The sequence below is a fragment of the Excalfactoria chinensis genome, chromosome 13 (assembly GCF_039878825.1).
Source record: "Excalfactoria chinensis isolate bCotChi1 chromosome 13, bCotChi1.hap2, whole genome shotgun sequence".
NCBI classification, from domain to species: domain Eukaryota; kingdom Metazoa; phylum Chordata; class Aves; order Galliformes; family Phasianidae; genus Excalfactoria; species Excalfactoria chinensis.
Window position 1 is genome coordinate 2,955,232 of NC_092837.1, and position 22,785 is coordinate 2,978,016.

General features: G+C 39.7%; 1 protein-coding gene across 4 annotated transcripts in view; it reads right to left on the bottom strand.

The window, feature by feature from the left end:
* MACROH2A1 (macroH2A.1 histone) overlaps positions 1 to 22,785 on the bottom strand; it is a 44,028-nt gene that overhangs the window by 19,901 nt on the left and 1,342 nt on the right. For all 4 annotated transcript variants that reach the window (XM_072348096.1, XM_072348094.1, XM_072348095.1 and 1 more), the window contains exons 2-4: positions 15,830 to 16,030; positions 2,595 to 2,701; positions 923 to 1,120 (exon numbers count right to left, since the gene is read on the bottom strand). In XM_072348096.1, the coding sequence (XP_072204197.1) occupies positions 923 to 1,120; positions 2,595 to 2,701; positions 15,830 to 16,001 (477 nt within the window). In that variant the 5' untranslated portion in view covers positions 16,002 to 16,030. The remainder of the gene's footprint in view (positions 1 to 922; positions 1,121 to 2,594; positions 2,702 to 15,829; positions 16,031 to 22,785) is intronic.

Consider the following 22,785-nt stretch of genomic DNA (forward strand, 5'->3'; position numbering starts at 1 on the left):
TCACTCAGAGTTAAAACATTAAGTCTAAACATAGAAGAATCTCATTTATAATATACAAACAGGTGGACGTTTCACAGAACCACAGAATGACCCAGGTTGGAAGGGACCTCAAGGATCATGAAGCTCCAAGCCCCCTGCCGTGCAGGGCCACCAAACTTCCACATATACTAGATCAGGTTGCCCAGGGCCCCATCCAACCTGGCCTTGAACACCTCCAGGATGTGAGTGTTAAAGACCCACAAAGACGTTTGTGGGTCTTCAGCTGAGCCAAAGAAATCACGTGTAGCCACAATTAATACAATTTCTCTCATGCTGCAAAAGCCTGAGCTACCTGCTCTAGGAAAACTGCATCCTACTTCAGAAGGACGATTTCAGTCTGGCTGAATTTCAGCAAATGAAATGCTAGAGCAAGAGGAGTTTTATATTAACCTGGAACAAAGAGATTGATCCAGGTTAATATAACAAAATACAACATCTGAAAACACAACTGACATGTTAATGGCTGCTGACATTGTTACAAGGCAAGTGACCTAGAGTACTGCTTCTCTTCAACATTTACAACTTTACAGTATACTCGAACAAAGTCCAACCAAGTTTACTCTGTCTATGTCAATGCAGACACTTGTGCAGTCACACTAAAGCGATCCCTACAGTTGCTATGTGAGATCCTGTGCACCCTCTTCTGCCTCCTGGTGCCTACATCAGTGCTCACCCAACAACCTGGCAAAGAGTAAAGCACTCATCACTTGCCTTCCTACCCTGCATGCCTGTGCCACTTCTTTCACCTACCACAGGGACTGGGCAGCACTCTTCCCTCAGCATTTGCTTGTGCTTCTCATGAGATCACCATCTTTAACCACACATTAAATTGTGTGATGCTCCCTACAGCTTGTTTGGATTGAAAATAAATGGATGACTCTACCTTGGATTTCCGTGCTCCTTTCTTGCCGCCTGTTTTCTTTGATACAGTTTTTTTCTGTGATGGAGACTTTGCCTTCTTTGCTGGAGGTGGAGTGATGATGGCTTCCAGTTTTCCTTTTGAGCCCCGCTTCTTTGCCAACAGCTCTGGGTGAATATTGGGCAACACTCCACCACTGGCTATGGTGACCCCTTTCAATAGCTGATAAGAAAAAGTTGTAGATAACAAATTCCAGCATTTACACACCAACAACAGAAAATGGCATTTACTGCAAACTTCATACACTGTCTTAAGTTTTAACTGATCCTTGTATGTTTCTCAGCATCTATCTTGAATAAGATGGCATGAAGCGTATGAAACATCTGAAGTTAATCATCTACCAAGGTGTAAATGTGAAGGGAATACGTGTTCTTGCACATATGCTATTACTGTGAATGTCACTTGAGTTCACGCAAAAGCTGTTTCTTCATTAAGCTGTGAAGCCATGCAATGAAGGCTGCAACCCCGCTACCAGAAACCAGGCTGCCCTGCAAAGCCCTCATGTCTGTGGCTGGGGATGCTCTATTTTTCGAGGAATGGGACCCCAAAGTCCATGGTACAGGACTGCAACGTGTGCCACGCTGTGTGCAACACAACACGTCTCTGTTGCTGAATTTCCTTCAGCAGGCATTTCTGAAACAGTAATTATTTCTTAGGAAAAGGAACTTCAAATGGCGGGTAACATTTATACAAATCTCTATACCTGGAAGTCTTTCTTTAAAAAAATCTTTATGCAGTTGAAGAAAAGCAGATCAATACTCAAAAGTGTGCAGTTCATTCAAGTCTTTAAAGCAGAGGTGAAATAAATCATGGTCTGTATTTAAAACAACTTAAAACCTTTTATTTTTTCCTAACAACTTACTGGGACTAATTTAGTGTTAGGGAAGATAGAAACAGTGACATCAAACCCTCTCAGGTATTCCCACTTTCTGATTCACATTTACTGCTCCCCATCCACAACCCAGCCAGGTTCTCAGCTTACAAACGGATGATGAAAGGAAAGTATTATCTACTTCCACACCAAAGCAGAAGGAGGATGATTTCTTTTCTGCTCTATCATGATACACAGAGTTGGAGCAATATGTTATCAGATGTTATTTTACAGCACCTCATGAAAAAGGGACATTAATTCCAGCCAGTGCCACTGGCTGACACCACACCACTGTAATAACAATACCCAATTATTTTTTTGCTAAATAAGACATCTTGAAATCTGTAAGGGACATGGACTTGCAAGATTCCAGAGCTCTTAATTCAGTAGACGTCAATGGGAACAGGATAGGTCCCATGGAGTCCTAAGCTGGTTAAGGGGGAGGACAAACAACAAATGAACAAAAAAGCCCTCTGAGAGTTTATGATAATGTTCTGGTCTTCAACAGAAGTGGTTGTAACAGTGCAAGCAAATGTCACACCACGTTTCCTTTCTATTTTCACACATTATAAGTATCCTGAAATACATAATTAAGCTGAGTGCTCTTGTTCGTTACACAGGCAGTGTGCTAGCGAGTGAATGGGCTGTTTCATGGTGGGCTGTTCAATAAGCAGAGGTCTTGAATTACAATTCAGCTACATGGAAAGACAATTTTAAAAGCCCTGAAGGAAATCCTGGCCCTCACACGGTGGGGTTTTTTCTTACCTGGTTTAATTCCTCATCATTTGCTACAGCCAACAGGATGTGTCTAGGAGTGACTCGACCCTTCTTGTTGTCCCTTGCTGCATTTCCAGCCAGTTCCAGAATTTCCGCTGGGAAAAAAATGTAAGCCCCTTTTAATTACATAGTGATTTTTCTTAATGACCACAACGTGTTATTTAGCATCCATTAATAATAATAATAAATCTGAATGCTATAATGCTATTCCTGACTGCATTCGTACACCCTCACTGAAATATCTAAGCCTAAAATCATTGTCAGCTTCCCTAGGTGCAGCTGCTGGAGGCAAAATGCACATTTGAGGACCTGTGGTCTCGGCTCTATTTACTTCGTTGTCCTTCTGTAGTTCTTGACTGTTCTGTGCTTTTCTCAAGTTTACTGCATGTTTATTTCCCCCAGTTCCCTTTTCTATAATGTGACAGAGGGCCAGAAGTACATCAGGTAGATTCTCGTAAAACCTGTCACAAATACGAATGCTGGTTTGCACCACTTCTACGCTTTTCATTACTAGAGAACCTGCTATTCTCAATTCCTTCCTTGTAACATTATGGAAGTGTGTAAGCACGCATCTGAGTTAGGATACTGCTCATACAAACTACTCAGATGCTATGCTTACTTAATGGTTTTTTTTTGTCTCTTTAAGAAGCTGGCCAGAAAATGTAACCAATAAAACACATTTTGTTTGCTTCTAGTAGATCATCCTCTTAAAAAAAATGTCCAGCCCCGACAAATTGCCTTTAACAGCTGCACTATGATGACTTTTATTGGAATTAGGAAAGATTAACTTGCTCTTCTGTAAGGATCTGTGAAGCACAGGGCTGGAGCCTTACCTGCTAACTTATCTATCTTCCACTCAACAAGCCTTGGGCAAAGAACATCATTAGCTAAAGCAAAGTCTGGGGAACAAGAAAAAAATAGGCAGCATATGTTTATCTGCCTTTGCAGTTACAAGCTATGGCTGTCTTCATTATCCTTTCAGCTCCCTCTGCACAGACCGTGCTTCACTACTGTTTTTGGAACTCTGCCTTCTCTACACCTAGAACATGAAAACGTGAAAATTTAACATTAGAACTTGCGTATCAGAGTGCTTTCACATTTAATACGGAACTACACCAAGAAAACCCTCCCATAAGCTTGCTTTAGAGGCAAATAGAAGTAAATTACGATTGTAATCTTAACATGAAAAAGATCATAATCAAGGGTCACATGACCATGTGCCTTTACTGTAGCACACAGTAAATCTTAAGCAATACAATATAGCACAGACTAGGGCTTTTCATTAGACTGAACTTAACACGATTCTCCAATTATTTTCAACCACAAGTCCCACAATAATCTTGCAATGACATCTACAGGATAAAGTACAGCTGCTTCTGGATGTTCCACAGTGAAGTTTCATCAAGGATTTTGGTGGACTTTCACTGTTTTTGTGTTCTTTGAAGTGGGCAATTTACTTTATTATAGGGCAAGACAGAACACAAAGTCTAAGCCCCAGAAAGTAACTCTTATAAGATTTCATGCTGACAACAATTAATTTATTTTTAAAGCAGGATTAGCAGGGTAAGGTCAACCTGGCTATGCTTTCCACACCTCCAAAGAACAGAATTAAGCTGGCATAATCCTTTCCACATACCTCTCATAAGCCACAGCTCAGACATATAAGGTTTAGCCCACGCTGCCTGTTGTGACAGAGGACCTGTATCACATTCCATAGGGCAAGGTGAGCTCTTGGTTGCACCCTGCACATTCCCACTGACCTCAATTAAGATTCTGTGTCAGTGCAATGCCACCACCTCCACCTCTCTAGAGCAGGAATCGTTTTGTTTGTATCTCAGAGTTTACTACAGGCTGAAAAGAACGGCTGCAAGCAGCAGACTGCTTTTTGGTTTGCCTCTGCTTCTCCCACCTCCGCTCCTTTACTGCGTCAGGCACCGCAGAACAGTTGGGCCGTGTTATTCTCTGCAACCCATCGGCATAACTATGCGGGCAGGTCATTTTGTAACTAAAGAGTCTAAGAAAGTGTTATGGCTGTAAAGCACAGAGGAATGTTTTATTTGTTCCTCATAAAACTCAAATGTCTGCCCTGTACAGTGGAGAACTGTTCTTGCAAGTGCTAAGCCCTCTTCCTTGGACAGGAAACTCATTTTGAAATTACAGTTTTCTAATGGTCCTTTAGGGAAGTTGAGGTACCCCACTTCCTTTTCGGGAACAGAACGCTTTGCACTGCTGCTGAGGACCACAAAAGAGGAGCTCAGGGAGAAGAGGAGGGTATGGAGGGTGGGTTTTTCCTTTCGACCTTCTCCTCACAGCTCTGGCCATAGCCAGACATTGCTGGTGCATGCAGAGAGCCTACAGCACAGGGAGCTGCACAACCCCGCTGTGCACACAGGGCAGGGCAGAGGGGATCCTCAAAGGGGATGGGGCCAATCCAGAGAACAATTTCTTGATTTAGCACTGACAGAGACAAAACCAATCCTAACCCAACCAATCAGAGCCCTTAGAGTATGCTGGAAAGGTGACCTTCTGGATCCGGGTGAGATCTAAACTACACGGCTGGATTCTGCTTGCTGCCAACTTTCATAACCATTCTATATTACTTTGACTCTACAGATTTAAGTCATGTTTCATCCATGTTTTAAGCTAATCTTCAATGAGATAAAATCTGGCCTTGTCAGTAAGGGAGCCCATTCACATTTCCAGAACAATCTCTCTGAATTTAGGTACGTGGCTCAAAGAGTAGTAGGTGCAAAAAGGTAATTAAGACTATAGTTCCATCCCAGTTCTGCAGTCAGATCCTTCTTAGGGGCAACGCTGAAAGCACCCATCTATCAGCTTTGAGGGGCTGAGTCAGTGAAGAGCTCTGTTTCATTAAAGGTAACATTCTAACGGTGTGTAGCATCCCTCCAGATAGCTCCATGAAGCAGGAACACAGGCAATCAAATGGAGGGCCTAACGCACAGATACAAACTTTCTTTTCTTTTTTTAGATACCATATCGGGTTTAATGATTTAATTAGAACTAAATTTGGCATTTATGAACACAAACCAAAGTATGTGAGCAAGTAAATAAATACCAATCATCTATGGGAACTCTCATCAAATGGATGCTCAGGAACATCCATGCAATTCCAATTGCAATTCCAGGAAAATCCATGCAACAGAATCATGACGTAAAGCTTCACTCTGGCTGAGGCAAAATAAAGTCCTATGAGCTTTTATATCAGACTCACTAGGCACATATATCCAACCAGAAAAACAAAGCAAGATCACTCTGCAAAAATGAAGGCTCACAGAAAGGATGCAAGTAGGTTGCATAACGTCTGTTCCACTCCTGCCATATATTTACTCAAGGCATTTCCACCCTAGAGAATAATTACATGGCCTCCACAAAGGCAACTTTGAGACATACTTTAGAGAAGGAGGTTTTTTTAATGTATTTATTTTGAGCATGAGGGAAATATACAAGTTGCTCATCACGACAAGCTCTCAAAGTTACAACTCTTCAACTTTTATATATTGAAATTTAGGTTACTAGGAGGAGATGCTCTTTATAGCTGGCTTATAAATGACTTTCCCTGTGCTTTTAAATGCATTTCAAATAACAACAAAAGCAGAGAAATACACATTACTTTACCTGCAAATGTAAGGAAAAAAACCAGTAAAAAGTGGTAGGAAGCAAATCATTGGGAAAGAAAAAACTAAATAGGAATGTAATGCCTGCATGTGATACACTGACATAAGAACTACTTTCCTGTAGCGACGGATGTGTTAGGAGTCAGACTACAGCACAAACACGTTAGTTTGATTCTAAATACATAATTTAAAGTGAATGCTTGAAGTGGGAAGAAAGACTTAAGTTGGGAAATTTTTTCTCAACTTCGATTTAATTCTCATTTATACCAAATGAAAAAATCCTTTGCAGTGCTTAGAACTAGGCAAGTGGATATTGGTAATGAAAACTGGTCTAAGCCTGTTCTCAGCACTCAAACAAAAGCACCAGGTTTTTTTTCTTTCCCTCTCCTGAGGTTTCTAAAGTTCAGTTCAACATTTTATAAGGAGAAAAGAAAACAGGTTGTATATCTTTGTACTTAAGCCTGAGATAAGACCACAGGAAAGGCTGTTCTCAAGGCTTTTCCTACTCAAACACTATCAAAAATTGTTAGAAGTCTCTATAGAAACCTCATCCTGGAGCAAGCTGCCAGAGCAAGTTCCTCACCCTTCACTTGCAGAGACCTCTCTGCTCTGATCCTCTCTTGGACATCCTACAAAGTTCCCAGTTCCATTACTTGCATTTATTGTATAGCGACACAGCTGCTCATCGAGTACCAGGGCTTTGGTGTTTCATAACACTTGCAGATTTTGAAACAAGAACTCAACACTGAGGTTGAAGTAAAACAAATCACTATTGGACATAAGCAAATCAGGCACAGTAGTAACTATAGACCTGGATATAAACAAAATTAAGCACACGTTTCTCCCATTCCTACACAATGCGCCAGTTCATTTACCCTAACAAAGTATTACCGGTCATTATAGACTAAGACTCCTTTAGAGCTTAAATGACAAAGCCTTAAGCTTAGCATGCATTCAGGCTGTCATACTTTCTAAATGTAAATACTCAATTTAATCTGGTCTGAGTTCATCCCAAAAGTGTTTTGGGTTGGCTATTTTTTTTAGTGTTGTTTATGTCTCAAACTAAAAATCTGTTGTTGCTTTGAATCCTTTTGACCGCCTCCTCTTCAGGGAGATGAAATCATAGCTCTGAAAATTCAGCTCTTAACAACTAACAGGTGATGCGTTGACATAAAGCCAATTTCTGAAGGCTGGAGCTCCAACAAGGAACTTTTTCCAAAAGCAATTTTGAAGCCTCTCCTCACAATAAAATATCTGAGGACGATAACCAGAAGTGAAAGAAAAATGAATGCTGACACAGTTCCATTGAGAAAAAGCGTATTGGCTACAGAGCCAGCTATATGACAAGGAGTCTGTTCATTGTACTTTAAATTAATCAACCTTCCATCAGCGTTTTATTGACTTCAGAATCATTTTGCATGATTCCGGAAGGTTTTAACCCAATCAACCCCAATCAACAAAGGTTGTTAAGAGCTTCCTGCATTCTTCTCTCTGTATATTCCACCCAATCCCCCCGGAATCCACAGTCCCAACAGTGGAGGCAGAATCATTCAACAACGCTTTCCCTCTTATGCATTCCAGTAAAACAGTTCTCAGCCCCGGTTCAAAGTCATGGAAATTCGATGCAGTGAAAATCAGCTCGAGATATTTTACTGCCATGAACAAGCTTTGGTGAAACCTCAACTCTCAGCAGGGCAATCATTCTCTTAGGATGCGATAAAAAACCTTCACGCTTCAGTCTGTGAGCTGTATCAAAACTAGGCCCCTTAAAGGAGAAACTGTGAACCTTGCCAAGTTATTGTAAGTTTGGTGTTTCTGGGAGGCAGATGACAGACTGCTGTTTACATAAAATTCAAGTTCAGGCCACAAAAGCCACTTCCACTTAGAGCCTTCTGATCTGGCCCACGCTGCTCTTCAGCTCTTTTTTCATTTCCACACTTCAGATGAAACTTTTTGCTTTTTTTTTTTTACCCTTTCCTTGTAGGAGATGCAGTACTATTTAACAGACTATTTTTTATTTTTATTTTTATTTTTTTTATTTTTTTATTTTTTTGGGGTAAATTTCCAGGTTAAAAGTCATCAGTCAAATGTATATGAGTTCACTTTATGGTGAAGCTTGAGAAGGAACTTAAATCTGAAATGTTATTTACTACCACAGTTACACTGTGAGTACTAATTTAAAACATGATAACCTATTTCTCCTCCGTTGCCTTAGAGAATCCCATCTAACTCTGCCTTTTTTCTTCTCTTCCTTTGGAGCTTTCCCTACCCAGCAGCTTACACTCTGCTCTCACTCCCAACAGTCTACATATGCTTTAGAAATACACTCTGTCATGATTAATTTAACTGCTGCCAGACATTACTTGATCAAGTGCAGCATGTGTGCTTTGGTCTGGCTGTTACAGAAGGCAGGAGACTGCTGATGTTCTCTGACTTGGTTCTAGCTTAGTCTTTGACCTTTGTAGGCACATTAGAAACTTACATTTCCAAACATTAAAGAAGTCAAGTGGCAGATGCCAATCATCTACTGAAACTCAGTAAATATTAATAATGTTATTAACCAAAGAAAATGAAGAAATGACTTTGTATTGAAATTCTGGAGCTTACTGAAGTGGCTCCAATCCCTGGGCAGAAAGAGGAAATAGCAATGTATCTCAAGGGCATGTGCAGCCATGCCCACATGGAGAGAAGCAAAGCTCACAAGTTACAGTCAGAGCCTTCACTAAACAATGACCTGATGCAACCCATGCACGTTGTGCTCCCATTTTTGCAGCATGTTCATTTCTACAAGATATGGCAGATGCCGATAATAGTTTTATTAGCTACTCCCTAACAGCAAAGCAAGCAGGATTCCAAGTTTATTACTGAAAACACTGTCTCATTAAGCTGCTGTTGTCTCTAAGTCTTTTCACAACTCCAAATCTTTTTTAGCACTAAGATGGCAACAAAAGCCATAATAAATACAGGTGTCTGTTGGCAAACACAATTGTTATTGTTTAGAAGAAAGATATTTACAAAACTATTTCTAAAAATATTTACAAAATACCCTTCCTACTACTGAAAATGCTGCTTTTCCAGAGTACTCCCCCTGATTCCAGTCTTATGCAACTTAGGGGTTTTTGAAGCTAGAAATGCCATCTTTCCGTTTAGCTTCCCAATGGATTTTATTTCTATGGATGCGTAAAATAGTCTTCTGAAGTCACTCACATTTTTGTAACCCATAACATCTTGCAACAAGGGTCACTACAACGCAGACATTTTTGTAATGGAGGAGAAGTACATGCCTATTTATTTAAATATTATTATGTTTCACTGCACGTCCCCTGAATTTCTTTCTTCCCCTTTTTTACACTGAGGACAAAGCATTTCATCCTGCTGCACCTAACAATCTGTATGGAATTTCACCTTTGAAAGAAAAATCAGGGATAAATGTAGAGTGGAAAAAAAAAATACTGAAGTCCCAATGCAAACACACTCTAAAACCAGAATTCAAGCGTTATTAAGCAAAACTTACGGCATAAAAGAAAGTACAGTTAGAATGATTTTTTCCCTTGATGTGAGACAAAATGTGAGGAAAGAAATTGGCTCTTATCAGTGATGTCATAAAAAAAACACCCCAAAGCACAGCTCTGACATATTAAAGTGAGAATTGATATTACTCTTTTAAACTCTCCATCAAAATTCATAAAAGCCTGTTGCTATACATCGTGGAAAATTTGTTTTGGCAGCATTGAGCCAGGATCTCTTCAAATTGCTGGAAAACCTCCATACAAATTCCAGTTCTGCAGACCAGGCCTGCTTGCAATTGAAACATTATTATAGGCCATGGACATTTAAGAACACAATATAAATGCAGCGCTCAGTCTGAGGACAGAATAAAATATTTGATAATTTGAAGTAATGAAAGCATTTACACGCATGGGCTGCAGTGTCTGAAATGTTAAAAACACCATATTTGATATTTCCACAGCGTGCCATTACTGCTAACTTACCCCAGTGATGTCCTGTATTCTTTCACATGTTCTGCAAGGCAGGGATAATAGGGACATTATGTGGGAGCAGTAAGGCCTGAAGGACTGACCAATCATGCTAGCAGCTCTCTCATCTAGTAGGACCATGGGATTTAACCCAGGTTATTTTCACCTTAACAACAATACATATTTCTTAGGGGAAAAAAAAGCCCAACAGATGTTTGAATTGCCTAAGATAATCAGTGATGAAGCACAGCCTTAAAATTACACATTTTATGAACCTAATAGCTAAATAACAGCTCTCACATGGAACTTCTGTCACTGTGTCCTTCAGACTAGCACAGATTTACTGAAATACTGTTCCTCTTTATCGTTATTGACCTTCAAGCCATGCTTTCAACGCTATTAAACTGAACAGCAACTTAGATCAGAAGTTGTTGCTTACTTGTAAATTAGGCAAGTAGGGATGGAACATTACTAGAATAAAGAGTATTAAGAGTATTAAAATTTAACTTGATTTTAGCAGCTGCCAATGGGAGACAATAATTTGGTGATCAAGATGTGAAAAACAAAAAAAGAAATGAGCACCAACAACCCTGATGTATCATTTTGGTCATGACCTCTGAATGAAACAAATGCAAACTTTGATACAAACATACAACTCTGAAATAGGCATCTACACTGACCAGTCAGTATGTACTGGGAGGGCTTTTATCATGTGAAAATGCTTTCTCTGATATTGTTTTTCATCTGCGTGGCTTGCAGAAAACAGCTGAACCCCGATCTGGGAAGTTGCTTTGTGTAAGTTTAGATTTTGTAACCAGGAGAGCCACTGGAGTTTGTGGGACTGCAAGTTAAGACAGGCACACACTTAAGGGATCACAGGATAGGAGCCAAGGAAGGGCTAATCGATGAAAGCAAGCTCTTCATTTACATACATTAGAAGCACACTGATTCATGCAAGTGTTAATTCAGGAAGAATGTTAGCCACTCCAGTTATAACGTGAAGTTTTAAATCTAAATTGTCACTTCTTAAAGTAAGAATTGCAATTTTAGCTGTGACAATCTCACTTCTGCTAAGACTGAAGACTTACATAAAAGAGGAATGTCACAAAAGAACTTTGCTATGATTCTGTTTTTTAAAGGCCTCTGTCTGCAAGGCTTTTGCATAAACAACTCTGATGTGTTTTAGGCCCGGTATTAATCTGTTTTAAAAGCACACCAGAGCTGAAGAGGTAGTTTCATGCTTGCTTACATAAGGCCTGGGTCCTACAAGCCCCTCAATGTACTTTAAACGTCTTCTGGGACACAGTTTGTGGCATAACACTGTAATATGGATTAGTGTTTCTGAAGCTGTCTGTTTAAATGGAAGGAATGTATCTTGGTAGTGAATGCATCTCAACTGTATCAAAAAGATACTGACAATTAATTCTCTTCTTAAATTTCATTACTCCCTAAGGATCGTTATTTATGGCAGTCTCAGAATGCCTGGAACTTCAACCTGCTTTCAACTTAATGCTTTTTTATTGTGGACCTCTCAGCTACCCCACTGCCTCAAAGCAGAAGCTCAGCAGTACTTCTGCTTCGACAAACAGGGCAAATCATTGTTTTCCTCTGTGACCCTGTAAAATTTTTCAGCAGCGAGCAGAACATGAGAGGTGAACAGCAGTTCAAGTTGATCAGCTTGCACTGTGGAAAGTGAGCATCTGAAGTGAGCAGTTAAACACGGTGCCTTCAGGAAGGACTTCTCTTTTGCAGCCAATCAGCAGCTGGCTTTAGAAAGTTTTCCACATCGAAAATTCATCAAGGTGAAAATGCAATGAACTGAACTCCATCACATGAACCCCCATTAAGGGATTCTGGTGACATCGGAAAGCCTGAGAACAAAAGGTGAGCAGCAGAATGCCTCAGATGCAGTTCTAACCCTGGGACTGAAAAGGTGCTTATTGCACATTTTAACAAAATACATGATCAACAATGGGCAGTAAAATCTCTCTGGGGGAAAAGAAAAACCCTAATGGAGAAAACAGACATTTTTTTTCCTACCTCACTTCAATAAGTATAGAACAAATATAAATCAGAGTCTTATTTCTTCCGTATTCCTGTTCTCCCGCTGTTCTATAAACTTCCCATTTTCCTCATTTGCTATGACATTTTAGCAATTGAAAATTGTTTACAGCATAGAAAAGATGATGGGGGCAAGGGGAACAGAAATTGCTTGCAAGCCTGGTTCTTGCTGCCTCTAAATACACTCAGGAGATTTTATAAATATATATATATATGTACACATATACACACTATTTTCCAAGGGCATGTACTGTAACCAAAGGACCATATTGTAACCTATGCAAGCTGCAGATCAAAAGAGACAATAACTGTCTACAAATATAGCTGGATGGGGCTGGACAAACACCAACCATACAAGGCCGTCTGAGTGGCTGCAGTGCCCCAGCAAAAGGCAGCAGCCACCTTCTTGCCTGACTCTGTATTTTATTTGATACAAACGCACCATGTTGCAAATGAAATAAGGAGCACAGTTTTCCACACATGTGAAGATAAATAAGCAATAAACTATTGTAACAGAAGAGCCACTATAAGCAAAGATGACAGAAGGAATTAGTAACATCAAACTTTTGACAGCTTGAGCTAGTTAATAATGCCTAAAATTAGTTCTGCGGCATAAGCAGAAATTAATCAAAACAAATAAGAACCATAAATTCATAATCCACGCTATTGCTCCAGAGTGAAGCAAGTACATCCACTTGCTTTATAATTGGTAAAACAGTGATATCTTCTGCACACACACCCTCAAACACACACTTGTATCCTATTTACAGTGGGCGATACATATGATTTCCTTAGATAAAAAGCAGGAAAGGATGAGCAGGTGATATGCCTATAGAAAGCAAACTGCCAACACTCAGTGTGCTGTGGGGAGAATTATCTTATAGTATTTGTTGAAGGTAACAGCAGAAATTTTAGTAAGAGAAAAATGCTCTTTGTACAGCTCTAAATACTTAAATATGTTGAAACGTATATAAGATATAGATAAGATGTAAGATAAGATGTAGATAAGGAAAACCAGTTTATTGACTGCAAGTATCATGGAGTTTTTTATTATTATTGTTAGAGTCACTACAACAAAGAGCACAGGGAAGATGTATTGTAGCCAGCCCCTGCAGAAGAAGCCATCAGAAGCCAAGAGAATGAAAATCAGCACAGCAAACATACACAGCATTTAGTTCACAGCAACCAAAGCAGCCAGACTAACCTGTGAGCTAAAACCATGTATGTTCCTGCACTTGGAGCTATAGAGAAGATACACAGGCTAATATAAAAGCATGAGAAGAACACAAATGTAGCCTGAAAAGAACTTTGTTGAACATAGACTGAAAAAGAGCTTAAATTACAAGTGGACACACATTTTCTCTGGGTATTTTCTCTTTTTGATGAGCACATATATAGTAACAGAGTTACCTTCAAAGTAAAAGCAGATAAAGTTGTAACTACAGATGGACCCAAAACTGAATTGAAAGTCTGAACAGCTGGAAGCATTATGGAAGTTTAAATCCCAAGCTAAATCAAAAATCCCAGATCTGATCACGTTATGGCCTAATTTCAGATTTACATCCAGAGTTCAACTTTCACAAAGGCCAGCAAAATTTAGCACCTCATCTTTTAGAGGACTGAAGTGAGACGCTGCACACACATGAACTAGTTTTCAGACCTTAGCAGGTTCCTTTCTATTAGGTCATATTTCTGCCATTTCATCTCAGTTTTTTTTTTTCCTGAAGATTTTCTTTCCTGTAACTGTGTTTCATATTTTACATTTCTACTCTCCCTCCTGCATGTTTTCTGACCCATGTAGTTTATTATCATGGTCTTATCTCCGTTATGTCATGTTCCTGCTTTTATTTTTAAATGGCTCAGACTCCACTGAGCCTCAAATGTGAGCATATTTAAGAGCCTCAAGAAACAAATCAAGATTTCTATTTTTGTAACCTAATAACTACCAACAGGATTAAAAAAAATGATAAAACCACATAGAACAAAAAAATCTCTCTGCTTCCCATTTTGGGGAGGTGTATCTGAATCAAACTGAAAAGGACGTGTTACTTGAAGTTCAGAAAATCTATTCATCATTAATTATTAAAAAAATGTGCTATACAGAGTGAAATAAAATAAAATAAAATAAAATAAAATAAAATAAAATAAAATAAAATAAACATACAGAAAAGCGGGAAAAAAAGTCATTGGGCTGAAAAAGTCATAAAACGTGAAACTAAGTAAGGGAAGAAAAGGAGTATCTTTGTTTTTGAGACACATCTATCTCCATGAGAATGAAAGATAATCTTGACTTACACGTCATGAGGGCTAACCAACCTTCAGAGGGAAAATAAAGAACAAGAATAAACCTTACAAATATTCTGAGGGAGAAGTAAAGATGCTTTTCCTCCTAAGCTCTCCTTCATCCTTCCTCCCTTGCCACCTCCTTTTCCTTAAAGTAGCAGCGTGTGTAATTACTCATTAAAAAACAAAAAACATCTCCTGAACCAGCATCTTTGGATGTACATTAGTTGAAGAGACACTTTTACTTCTCAAACCTATACTCTGCTGCCTAAACAGTCACTACCTCAGAAAACCTTCTAAGCCAGTGAGCCAATAACACATGCTGCTCATTAGCAGAGTCTTGAGCTCACCTGTATTGTTCTGTCTCATGAAAAGGGCAGCTATCAAAGCCCCATTCACTCTAAAGAGGCATTTTATTTGAGTTGTTATTGCTCTAAGCAGGAAACCCAGCTGAAGGAAATGTTAATTTTTAAGGCCATCTATGAAGTTTAAGAGCATTCTTTTAAAGAAAAGGTTCAAATAAGGAAAACAGTGAATATGAACAAATGAAAATAAAGAAGTTTAATGGCTCAGAAAATTCAGCCATGTAATAGGAGTACCTCACAGAAGTTAAGCACTTAAATATTCTCTGTTACCAATCTTCATTTTTAGGGGTGGAAGAGGTTTTATAGGAGAAAAAAATAGATCACCCTATTTCTGTCCTTCCTTGTCAATATCTATTATGAGTTGTATCTAAAATAGCCTTCAATGCCTATAGTCATAGCTGTCAGTCAGGGCACTTGTTAAACCACATGCTTTACTATTTTGTCCTCAAACTGAAAAAATGAAAGAATGAACTTAATTCTTCCCCAGAGAATCAGCTCAGGATTACAACTTAAAGATCACTGTTCCCTGGACACACTTGCACCTGCTGCAACCAGAACGTGGAAGTAAACAAACGCACAGTAAAAAGAGCTGCTGTCCCGAGATGTGAGATCCAGTCCATCCTCACCCATGTAAGAATCCCTCTGACCATCTATATGGAAAGAGTCAAAGCAAATCAAATACTGAACTGCTCAAAAACTATCTGAGGCAAGAGCGGGGGTGACTATATCTTACTTTTGGCTTAGATGTGTTGACAACAGCAGTTACTCAAGCCATAACTTATTTATTCACTCTAAAGCCTTCTGTAAATCAAAGGACCTTTTTACGCTTTTCCATTAGCACACTGTGCAAATTCAGTTTGTATTATTTCTTTTGCTGTTTCATGTTGTTCTGCAAAACCTACCTGTCAGATATTCCAGTACAGCAGCCATATACACTGGAGCACCAACACCAATTCTGTACTTCGGATGGCCTTTCTTAATATAACGTAGCATTCTTCCAACAGGGAATATGACTCCAGCTTTTGCAGAGCGTGAAGTCTTGGTTGACTTCTTCTTTCCTCCCCTGCTGGACATTTTGTCTGTGTTGGGTCTGGAACAGCACTCTGTATATTAGGGGGAAAAACAAAAACAAAACTTTATCAATAAGGAGTATGGCATTTAAATAATTTCAAGTGGGGATCGGGGAAGTAATTTCACATAAATCTGCTTTGGAATTACTAATCTGGAATTCCTAACGTGTTAAAAGCTGGCACCATTAATTGAGTCAAGCATGGTAACTACCCAGCACATAAAGCAAGAGTTTCAACAGAAAAGCAGAGGCTGCTTTCTGCTCTTCTGAAAACAAAAACAAACCGCTTTTGCACTCATGAGCAACTATGTTCCCAACCAGGAAAACGTAGTCGCTAAAGCTTTTGTACGTTTCATTACTCTTCCTTAAGACACTGGATTTTCAAGTATGAATGACTTTACGGAACACAGACCTACGCAAGGTAAACTACATCTCCTCTACACTGAATGTATCTTTCAAAAGGACGTGAAATGAGCCTGCTGCAATTTGAACCTACCAGCAGCCATCTCTGTTTACACTGAAGCCCATCAGATTCCTAGAAGGCACAATGTAGTGGTACAGCTTTCAATCGTTCCATAACATAACAGTGGTCTAAACATCCATCAGCTCTCTGACAGCTGTATCTCTGTTTATCTTGGTGAAGTAACCTCCTGCTGATTCAGCTGTCAAATATTATTTTTCTCTTTGATTTCTGCTTAGGCTGTAAATACAAGCTGGCAAATCCAAAGAGGAGGAGAGTTTGCAGGTTTTCAGTGTCACGCACTGGGTTTTAAAATTAACTTGGAGAAAAGGAGACTGTCCAAGTGTTCCCCTCCCTCCCTTCATCATGTCTGAACTCCAGGAAAACCAGAGATATGAATCCTAGCTCTTTTCTACATGTCTAAACCCCAACTGAGGAGAATGAGAGTCATTAGTGTGATTATACACTCCTCAAAAGAAGCTCTTTAAGCCTTCTTTCCCATTATACCACTTCTCTGTTTCCCTTTTATTTTTCTCTCATGTTCATACTGAATTCTCTCCTTCTCCTTATGAACTTGACTGTATTAGTTAACATCTGATTCAGGACTAAGTAAGCTCAGAATTAGGCTAAACAGGTTTACCAAGTCTACTTCTGCTACTTCTGCTCTAACTTCTTCTCTGCACCGACACATCCTGAAGTCTTTGAAACCCCAGTGAGTCACTGAGATACAGACTATGTAACTATCAAACAAAGACCACTCAGGATAACTAAAGAAACTCAAAAATCATCCATTTCTTTTCCTTTCCACTTCCATACTCTGCTCATCAAAGATTCCATAAGTGCATAACTTCTTAAATGAAGGAATGTCAGCTGGCTTATAGATTGTTGCAGGTAAACAAAACAATCCCATTTTTTTCTTAGCCAGACAAAAGTCAGACCACGTTTATGAAAGCGATATCAACAAACAGACAGGAAATTGGAAGGGAAGCCAGTGAAAGCATTGCTTCCCCTCTCCTCACTGTGAGCTCAGCTCTGCAGCCGCACTGCGAAGAAAACAAATGCCCATTTTGCTCCCTGGAGAAAATGAAAGGCACAACTGATTTTAAAACCCTCCAATCTAACTACAGCTTTCCCTCTGAGCTCTGTCATTGTTTGGAGGATGGCTGGGTGTGGTTTTGAGTTGGCTACGGGCTTTCTGCCTGCAAACATTCTCATAGTCTGCACTCCATTGTCATCATTGCCACAGATGTTTAATCTCATTAAGAAGTTCACTGAATTTAAGCACTAGGAAAAGCATGCACAATAAATATCCATGCTTGTAGCTTCCCCCTTCGTTCCTTTGTTTTGTAACTGATCAGTGAATGACAAAAACCAGATTTATTTTTTCCCCCCAGTGGAAAACCTGCAACACTTCAATGGTAAAACTGTATTAACTGTTTGCCTACATGTTCTGTGCTCTCCTTTTAATGCCATGCTGAGCATGGATACAAGTTACATTCAGATATACTTTCATTGCTCTGTGCTAACATATACAAATAGCAACTTGTGAGAACCTCAAGTAGCTTGCAAACTTCATCAATGGGAAAAAAAATAAATCAGGTTCTTTATTGATACAGGGGAATCTTAGTAATCTGCATATCAAGCATGCTACACTGAACGCTAAATTAAACATTTAATAATGAAGTGTCTGTATAAGACAAGAATTGGATTTTAACTGCCACAGTAAGGTGCATTCTGTAATGCACAACTCTCCTGAAAGCAGGTAATTAATTCCCTGTGAAAATCAATTTACTTTCCACAGCTGCAGCAAGGGTACTGATGTAGAACAGGATAGTGTGGGGAACCAAAAGTTCAAACTGAATACCCCGTGTTAATTACAGATCTTGCCTTCTCACTGGTTTGAGGCTAATAATTGGGATGGCAGCAGTTAAACAGCCTACCTGCACTTCCAGCAAAAAGGAAGGGAAAAAAAAAAGGAAGAAATGACTAAATCCAGGAGAACTGTTCAAAAGGGACCGTGTTCATTCTGGGCTGCGTTTTTCCATAAAACCAGAATACAAAGTTCTTCCCTCCTTGTAAAAGGAAGACAAGAGTAGAGTAGAAAATGGAAGAAAACAACCTTCAAGTTCCCTGCAAAAGTTCTAGGTCCATCCCACCTTCCCCATGCTGGGCAATGCAGTCAAAGGGAAGGGGGAAGAGAGCCCACAGAACACCTTGCTGGATCAAGCCTTCCTTGGGAGCAATGCAGTTCTGAGCTCCCACAGAGCCCCTCTGCAGATAGCTGTGGCCATGACCTATGAAACCCAGTTCACTGAATCTATAGGATAGTTAGACTGGATTGAAGAGAATACGGAAGTTCTTATCTTCTGGCTGTTTTTATTCCCCTTCATGAAAGCCATGATCCGCTACAACATTTGGATCACAGCACGAGTAAAATATGTGGCGATACAGAATTATTACCAAAGAAGCTTTGAAGAATCTGAAGTAAATACAGCTTACCAATCTAAAGGCTCAAATGGAAGACATACACAGATGGCCATGCTGTAGCTGACAACAGAAAGAGATGAAAGAGCACTGCCCTTTCATTTTTAGTTCCAAGGAAGTGACTGTTCATAGCAAAGTACGGGAAATGGTTCCTTCCATGCAGAAACAAATGGGTACTGTATATCACTGTCTCTGGCTATATATCACACATCTGAAGTGATGCTAACTCTGTTGTTGACACGCTGCCTTTTGTTGTGGCCACGCTCGACCATCCTCCCTTATCAGTACACACTTGGCTGCTCCTTTGCAGCATCTTTGATTTGGCACTCAGGAGATGTTCTTCACTTTAACATACTGTTTTCTACTTAATAACTTCAAACCTTCTGTCATCTGGAATTACCTCACACCACTGTATACAAAAGGGTACATTCCTACATAAGCTTACTTTACCACTTCTGCATCGTCTAAGAGGTTCAGTTTCCCCTTTATTTTGTACTGCTTGTCACACTGATCTTATTTATGAGGGAAAACTTGCCTAAATGAGAAAGGCGGAGTCTTGAATGTTGAACAAAGCAAGCACTTCTGCAACTTCAATATATCAAGTAAAATGTGATGAGTTTCAGGGCTTCCTGTCTCAAGGATTCCATTCTTAGAACACACAGAAACTCAGATGTTGGGGGGTGGGAGAGCAGCTCTAGTTAGGTTTTAAGTACCACTTTTCATTTTGATTGAGAAAGGGCAAAGAAAGCTTGGAATGGGAGTTCTTGGGGCTTAATTATGGATTCAGGATCATTACTTTAGAGAACCTGCTTAACCTGCCTTTGAGTAAGGGATGGATGGGCCAAGGAGCTCTCAGTCTTTTCTCTAGTTCTCTATATGAAAAAAAGTATGGAAAGAAAAGAGACTTCACTTGCAACAGACAGAAAGAAATTTATTGAAGTTAGATGTAAAGAGCACGGCAACAGATCAAAATCCAAAGAAAACAGCGTGCCTTACATGTTCTCAAATGGTTTATCTTTGTAACACCAGAAACTCTGGATCACTGCCAACGTTAATGAACCAGAGCTGTCTGCTGAGTCACGCAGATGAGGGAGGCAGTGCTCACCAAAGGGTACTTTATCACATCTACCATAGTTCAGACTGGATTTGGGCAGGAGGAAAAACAAAAATAGAAAAAAAAATTACAATCCGTCTTTTTCTTTCTTATTCCCCTCTTGCCCTGGCAAGAAAATTACTGAAAATTACTCCAAATGTATTTCAAAGTATATATATGTACACACACAATTACTGGAAAGCTTTGTCGAATGCACAGTCTTCAAGGATTTGGCAACCAACTGATACAGTTTAAAAGTGGCTGTTCACAAAGCTATCGCTGCGATAATCAAGGGATAGCACTGAGGAGTCAACCTGGGAAGTCCACCTTTTGGCTCTGAATAAAAGTTGCTGCTCTGTTTTTCAGTGGCTTTTCTGTGCTACAGAATCTGCAGCACCTGGCCTTTTGAAAAGCTCTTAAGGACTGCAGCAAGATTCACACTGCTTTCTAACAACCCCAAATTCACAGAAATGAGAATATGATGGTATATTCACTCACAGTGAAGATTCAAACTACAGTGCCTGCTGTCAGGTCTTTGCAAGCCAGAAGCAGAATAATAACCAGGTATGGCAAAGAAATCAACATAATCGATATTTTTCTGGTTGAAATTGGCTGTCGGCCATAGTTTTCTGTATGAAGATAAATACCTTCAAATGCCAAAATGACCATAGGCATCTGCTCTTCTGAAAGGTTTAACATCATGTAGCTCTGGAGTACTTGACCACACATCCTGCTATCTCATTTCCAATAGCTCAAATTCCAGTACTTCAATAGCTCAGCCAATGTGACCCTTTACTCAAACAGCAGTAATAATAATTAAAAACAACAATACTAACAGCTTTCAGGTACTGGTTCTTAATGACTTAACAAATTAATGAGGGTTCTACAGCTGTCAGACAGGGGTTGTTCTCACCACAGGCTTACCTTGGTGTATTAACTGCATTTAAATCTACAGGATCACATCTGTAAGTATGGTGGAACGCAGTACACCATACAATAGGAGAAACACTAAGGTTGAGCAATTCCTTTCCTCCCCTGTTCAGGACAAAGACTAAGCTGAAAAGTTCACTTTTGTGTCACAAGGGCTTAACAGCAATGCTATTTTCTTTCCATTGTTTCACAAGATTAACAAGTAAGAGCTGCCAGTCCATCTTAAATCTATTTACGTACCATAATAATAGCTGCTCACTGAACTCACTTTGAAAAGGTTCGCTTGAATTTGCTTTGACAAATAATTTGCTGTGTTCTTGGCTAATCAGCAGCTAGTCTGACATATTTATAAAGTGCACTGCTTATGGAGTCTGTATAAAATGGTCTTTATTAATGCTTGCCTAACACAACAGTGTCTCAGTCTGTGACGGTGGTTTCTAGGTACTACAGTAATACAAGAAGAGCAACTCAGCAATCATCTGGTCTGGTGTGATTTAACGTTTTAACTTAAGTGCTTTATCAAAGCACTAATTCTTTGTGGTCTGAGAGAGAGGAGTGAAACTGGTTGCAAACCAGCTGCTCTGGCACTACGTTCGTTTCTTATCTCAAAAGGCAGAAGTATACATTTATTTTCACTCAACAAACCAAAGAACATTCCTCGTCTACGAATGCCCTACAGATGTTAGGGAGATTAAAACTACCATCATGGCAATGTAAAAAGAGAAACAACATTTTCACCAAATCCGTGTGCAGAAGAAGATACTATTGCACAATTTTATTCAGCTGGCAGAAGTCCCTTCCTCCCACAATGGGACCAAAACCCTGAAACAAATAATCCCCTTAATGGTGCAAGCCTTCAACTATGAACAGTGATGGGAGTGTGACAAAAGTTTGAGCTGGGCACCCTGCCATTAATAGACAGGAAAACGTAAATACAGTTGTCTTCACTGACCACTGTTGGGAGCACTAGCATGAAAGTAGGACTATTAGCGTGTTGCAGCTTTCCGTATATTAGGTAGGAAGCACAGGATTTGATACAAGTCGCTAGACTGCTTTACAAACTGTTTAAAAAAACAACCTCAACTGTTTCAAAGAACATTCTGAGAACTTGTTTGCTGCTCGACATTTTGGACAACAGCAAAAGCACAAAGAATTCAGGCGGATGTTTCCAATGGAGAATTCAGAAATGTAATATAGACGTTGTACTGCCGATGGAAGAGTGCAAGAGCTCAGCCCGCTCCTGAGACCATGAATGATGTGCTTCGAACATCACTGCATCACTGTTTTAAGAGTACAAGCTGAATCCTGTACATCCTCTCTTCTAGATAAGCACCCGAGCCTCTCTGTATGCATCCCCTCAGTGCACCTTCCTACAGATACCACATCTTGCACAATTTTTCCCCTAAAATCCACCCCAAGGAAGCAAGAAGCTGACAAAGCCTGATGCTCCTCGAACTGGCTGCTGGGTTAATATCCTTTCTCCCAAGGAAGGCTCTCTCTAGAGGCTCCTTTTTCTCCCATGGCATCAATTACATCTTCCTGCCCTTTTATCCCTGCTTTGTGAGTTCACAGAAGGGGATTTTTCTTTCCATTAACGCTGGTGTAGGAAATAAACACTCTTCCTACCTTACCGTCATTACGCCAAGTTCTAATCTTAAATAGGAATTTCTAAATCAGTTACAGGTATCAACAGTTATGCACAATCAGTGTCTGGTTTTACTGGTGATCAGAAGCAAATACCTCAGTTCTGCAACAAACAAACATTTATTTTCACTCAAAAACAGAGTTACTCTTTAGGACCATAATGGGTCAAGAAAACGTT